We start from the raw sequence: 5781 nt of genomic DNA, 5'->3' as shown, positions 1-5781 counted from the left end.
AATTGATAAATAGAGACAATAAATGACTGAATGGAATGAATTTTGATTTGGAATTTAAATATAACTTCAGTCAGAGATAAAATGAAAGTTATTTCAATAGTTATAAACGTTGTAAGGTCGACATATTTTTTTTCAGTTATTCTTTGGTGATACCAAAATTAACTCGAGTAATACTTCGTCCAGGTTTGCCAAACACACATTTCTGTTTGTTGTTATTGTGGATTGTTTAATGTTATGGTGAAACGCAATGCGAGAGATTAATTTCTAAAGCGGGTGCTATCATAAACCCATCAGTAAAAAGCATCTGCAAAAAAATATTCGTAAATGTTATATAATTTTTTAATGAAAATGAGATTTTTAACCATATCGCATATACACCATATATTTTATTTAATCACTCTAGTTTTATTACTATCAGTTTTTTTATTCTTTAAGTAGTTACCTCAGATCTTTGTTTAGTTTTTGATTTTAGAATGTTTTATTTTAAGTTTATCAATGTTAAGAATTTTGTTTTTAATAAAGGAAATCATTATATGTCATCACTATTTCTACTATCATCATTTTGCATTTTTAATGAAAAATTTAAAAAGTTACATGCTCCTTTGGAACCGAATTTTGAAACCTATTACCAAGATGAAACTGGAACGTTGTAACCCTTTACAGAAAAATAACCGTTTATCACATCTCTACTAGTGGCTCGAACCTTAAGGCAGAGTTCAGCAGAGATTTCTTTAGTGCAAAACCTGTTCTGAAAGCGTGAGCGTTTTGGTCATTGCCACTATAGAAAATTACTGAACTCCCAACCTCAATATGACCCACTCCAGCCCACCGGATTTCTTGCAGAGCGGTGATATCCATATTCATTCTTTCCATTTCTCAAAACGGACTTAGGACTGTCTACGGCAGAATTATTCGTTCTCCATTTTTGCAAGACCAACACCAAGAGCAATCTTGCTCATGACTAGTTAAAAGTTTTTCAAAAAACACTGCTCAATAAGCGAAACTCAATTATTTCATTTTAATTAGTCATATCTCTCGAGGGTCGTTCTCGCAAAACAACGTGCCGGTCGTTTTTTGAATCTGATCAGTCCTTTGGGTTGGTGAGCCTGTCTGGATCTTGAAGATCATCCAACTCTGCAGATTATTACCGCCTTCTCGTATTAATTGTCTGTCCAAAAAACCTCATGTTGCTTGCAACACAAATGGAGGAGAGTTCTGGATGATCGATTCTCGAAGAAATTCCAAACATGCGTTTCCAGCATCACATTTCTGCATATCGAAAGTTTGCATTTTTTATGCAATGAAAACTACACTATTCCACCCATTCAATACATTTTTTGGTATTGGTGTAGTCATTGTAGGCCTTCAAGCGCTTCCACCTTCCGAATACATTTAACCAATCGAACGAATTTAAGTTAGAAATAAAACAGATTCTTCAGGTGTATTGAGTATGTCTCTATACAACTTTGTATAAACATCAAGCTTCTGAATTAATTCAATAAGACTTTGTTAATTATCTCGAGATTACATCACTTCAGGTTACAAGCTCGTCATATTATCGATCATTGTTTTATACGATAAGAACTCTCCACTCTTAGAACAAAGGATTCGAAGCTGGCACGTGTTGACAATGAACGCAAGTTTCCGATATAGTTTAATAATTTTAATGGCTTTCGATGATTTGACAACATTTTGCCTTCTGTTCATCAGGACACGTCAGACAATCTTTCTTCGTAATATCTGTTGCATCTGCAATTGGTTCCATAAGGAAAACAAAACTTATTCCCCCAGCTATATTTAACAGCTGTAAATAACATGTGTTTCAGCAATAGTGGAATGAAGTTGTTTAAACACGCTCATCGGCACAAGCCCTGAGATCTTCCAACAATTGGCTGGTTGCTGCGTCGTAGCGGGCTTTGCTTAATTGGGATTCATCGAGCTCACGTCCCAAGATGATCATGGTAGCTTCGTTGGCGTTATCAACTGCCCTATTCAAGTCTTTGACGACTCTTTGGTACAGGATGACGAGTTCAACATTGAGGTCACTGGCGCATATAACATCACTGCAGCTGTCTATTCTAGTTCCAAATTCATCGATTTCATTAGTAATCTCGCTGATGATTTTAAAGGCGCTCTCAATTTCTACTTCGGCTCTTCGTTTAATTTTGGAGATGTTCAACCGGTGCTCAATGAGCAATGTGGCGTCAACACGTCCAAGTTCTAGTTTAGCTTCTTCAACGCAACCAGCGATATCACTGCCTGGTTGATAAACACTTAAAATTTAGTCATGATTAAATAAAATAAACCTCCACGTACCATGAGATTCCTGTTCGATTCGTTCGATTTCTTCCTGGACTTTTGCCTGATGTTTTTCGGCGTCATTGGTGAGTTTTTCGTTGGCGGTCGCTACCAAGGTGCGAAGAGGCTCCAAAACGTTGCGAACTTCCTGCTGGGCTGCTTCTTGGCGGACTACGATGTCCTGCTGGATGGTGTCCCAGATGACATCAAGTTCGTCAGGGTTGACCCTAAGGCTCTTAAAACAAAACTCCCCATATAAACCACTGTTATTTGAGCGAAATAAAATAATCCGGTTCTTACGGATGATGCTGCAAAGGCAAACGCAGCTGAGAGCAGCAGCACAAATTTTAACATTTTGATTCTATGGTTCACAAGCTTAGAGAAAATGTAAATGAGTGAATGATCCACAATGACGGTTTTTATAATCAAATTTTGAGAGCCCAAAATGAGATAAGGCGTATTTTTGGAATGCAAGCTTTGCTAGTTTTTGCGGATGTTTGGACACTTGTAGTGTGTTGCTATGTAGGCGGCCAAAACAAGGGCTTGAGTGTTTACGTTTTTTCACTTAAGATATACAACAAATTGATTAATAGTTGTTGCTGCTTTCCCTTGTTAACTTTTCGATTTCTTTTCAATGTACAGAGTGCCCCGTAAGCACATGGTCAAAAAAGTACTGCGACATTATTTGGCTCAAAAGAAGACGATCTCACCTACCTAACTGTTATTTCGAAAAAATATCTGAATCCCCTGCTGTTACTGGTCAAAGTTCTTAACAAAAACTGTTTTTTTTATGTATGGAAATACGATTGATTTTTTGCTTGGAGATCGGCCTCCCAATCTGGGTCAGACGCCGTTTGCTGAGTCTTACATAAGAACAAATCGTCAGCAAGTTTCATTAAAATTCATTCCTTCGATATTTTAAAAAGCACATTTTTAATTTTTTTTTTAAATAACTGACCTACAGTAGTAAAGGATCCGGACATTTTCTCTTAATAAAAGTTAGAGCAGACTGTTTTCTTTTGATAATATGTATGTGATGATCAAGCTTTCTGCAGCTAGGAAGAAATAGAAGGGCAACAAATCTTCAGACCAGTCAAATACGTTAATTTTCAATTGTATATTTGACAAATGCATTTGTTTTTACAAAATGTTGAAATAATTTGAATGCATAGTTTCTACGTTTTGCCTTAATGAGACCATTGAAAATGCGAAACTGACTAAACACATTTTGAAGCACTTAAAACTACGTAGTAAACGGTTGAAGTAGTTTTCGAAGGTGTTTATTTTATCTACAATTATAATTATTTGTAATTTCTTCAACTGTATATTATTGAATATTTTTCTATTTGCAACTGCATATTTTGCTGTTAATACAGTTAGTTGCATAAATGCAAAAACAACTATGTTTTACGTATGCACAGTAGTTACAAACATTGAAGTTAATAAACTGAAGAATGCTACGAGAATGAGAATTTTTTTTGTATTTTATGGAATTTTAAAAGGTGTCTATTTAAGTTCGCCCCAAATGGAAAACTTTTTAATTATTCATTTTACGAAAAACAGTTATCCTTCATAAAAATGCCCGAAACCTAAAATGTAGCCATGAATTAGAATTTTTTTTCAGCCGAATCGAAGTTACCATATCAGAAAATATGCATTTTGCTCAAGAATAAAGTTCTTTTATTTTTAACAATTTCGAAAATTGTTATTAAGAAAAGTATATTAACGTTGACAAGTACGTTCAGATGTCTCATTGCGGTCTAGTCTATCTTCCTATCGATCTACGATGAACAGGTTTTGCTATTTTTAACATTTTCCACTGGTTTCATACTGGGAACTTTTTATTATTAATTTTACGAGAAAAGTAATTTTTCATAAAAGTTCTGCATCTTCTAAAATCTTAAAAACAATCATGATATTTTTTTAGTTGTGGACGAGGTTTGCCAGGAAATAAGAACAAAAAACAGAAAAAAATTAAATCTCAGTAACATTTAAGGTTTTGGACTAAGAAGAAATTTTATGAAGAATATCTTTTTTCGGAAAAATGAACCATTAAAGGATTTTCTATATGGTGTAAACTTGTCTACTTAAGTTCGATCCATACCAAACAAACTAAATTTAGTTTTAGTTCCGAGTTAGTGAACCAAATAGGTGAAGTGTTCATGGTCTTCCTTATATGTCCGGAATCAGTATGTGGAGGTTATTAAGGCTCTTCAAAAACATAAATAAGTGCTAAGAAAATTAGGCAGAACTTAAGCTATATGGCGCAAAGATGAAGAATCAAAATAAAAACAATCTAAAATTCATTGCGGAATGTCACATATATTGCACAAACACGTTTAAGGATTTTTGTAATCCTGCAAAGAATCCATCTTCAATATCGACGTTATAAACAACTGCCAAAAGTACTTCAAATGTTTATTATTTATTTTGAAGTGTCTCAAAATGGATTTCGCAAGGTTCATAGCTTAGTTCATGTAATTTCCCAAAAATACTAATTGAAATTTATTTTATTTAGTTTATTAAAATTAAGAATTACATTTAGTCAGCTGAAGACAGCTGGGCCGGATTCAAGCAAAAGTGAATGTCCTTCAGTTTAGAGCAAAACTGGTTAAACGAAGTCAAAAACAGTAAATAATTAAGTAAATTCTTTTGGAATTCGATGTTTATAATAGTTGAGTAAACGTAAACACTTCAGTCTTTGTATCCGCAACGCGTGGTACCACATTTTTCAAATTCCAGATAAAATCATCACTATTGCATTCCGAGCATTATTCTTCCTTATCTGATTTAGGTACTCAAAATGCGGGTATAAATATTGTCCCTCTGCATCATATGTTCATTCACATTCTCTCCAAGCTTCTGATCCAAACAATCAAAACTACACCAAAATGTTCAAATTTGTTGTGCTGCTTTCAGCTGCTCTTGCCTTTGCTGCTTCAGCGGTAAGTACCAGATTTTATTAATTTCTGCGGGAGAACAGTGGTTGACATAGGGAGTTTTGTTTTTAGAGCCTTAGGGTAAACCCTGATGAACTCCACGTCATCTGGGACACCATCGAGAAGGACATCCGAGTGCGTCAACAAGAAGCCGAGTTAGAAATCCGCAACCTTTTGGAGCCTCTGCGCATCTTGGTTGATGATGCCAGGGAAAAGCTGGCGAATGACCTCCAAGAGGCCAACGCTGTGATCCAAGACGAAATCAGGAGAATCGAACAGGAACCTCACGGTGCGCAGCTGTTTAAATGGCTCAATGTTTGCTAAAATCTAAGAATTCTCTTTAACCAGGTCGTGACATCGCGCGTTGCATCCAACAAGCTGAAGAAGAATTGAGACGCGTTGATGACGAATTGGTCCAAGAACACAATGAAGCTTTCGAAAGGATCCAAAGGGAAGCTGAAGAAGAAGTACAGCGCGCCATTCAAATCGCCAGCAGCATTATTGATGAAATCGAAGAATTCGGAAGAAGAGTAGAAAGCTGCAG

At 35.5% G+C, this 5781-nt stretch overlaps 3 protein-coding genes across 4 annotated transcripts in view; 1 reads left to right on the top strand and 2 right to left on the bottom strand.

The window, feature by feature from the left end:
- LOC109539907 (paramyosin) overlaps positions 1-5781 on the top strand; it is a 22021-nt gene that overhangs the window by 3049 nt on the left and 13191 nt on the right. Inside the window, exons 1-3 of one of the 2 annotated variants that reach the window (XM_019907981.2) lie at positions 5126-5243; positions 5310-5526; positions 5586-5775. In XM_019907981.2, the coding sequence (XP_019763540.2) occupies positions 5190-5243; positions 5310-5526; positions 5586-5775 (461 nt within the window). In that variant the 5' untranslated portion in view covers positions 5126-5189. Of the gene's footprint in view, positions 1-5125; positions 5244-5309; positions 5527-5585; positions 5776-5781 lie in introns of those variants that run through there. The other variant, XM_019907982.2, reaches the window with a different exon arrangement.
- Positions 1-5781, bottom strand: part of LOC109539909 — a 15789-nt gene that overhangs the window by 8612 nt on the left and 1396 nt on the right. The gene's annotated exons all lie outside the window — the stretch shown is intronic.
- LOC109539911 lies at positions 1780-2705 on the bottom strand. The gene is made up of 3 exons (XM_019907987.2): positions 2599-2705; positions 2317-2533; positions 1780-2259 (listed from the first exon to the last, which is right to left on the bottom strand). The coding sequence occupies exons 1-3, from the start codon at positions 2650-2652 to the stop codon at positions 1847-1849; spliced, it is 684 nt and encodes a 227-aa protein (XP_019763546.2). The 5' UTR covers positions 2653-2705; the 3' UTR covers positions 1780-1846.

The sequence above is a fragment of the Dendroctonus ponderosae genome, unplaced genomic scaffold (genome assembly GCF_020466585.1).
Source record: "Dendroctonus ponderosae isolate FM_Combo_2020 unplaced genomic scaffold, Dpon_F_20191213v2 Dpon_F_20191213_9, whole genome shotgun sequence".
Taxonomy (NCBI): Eukaryota; Metazoa; Arthropoda; class Insecta; order Coleoptera; family Curculionidae; genus Dendroctonus; species Dendroctonus ponderosae.
The sequence above is the reverse complement of the archived record's forward strand: the minus strand, read 5'-3'. Positions and strand labels throughout refer to the sequence as shown.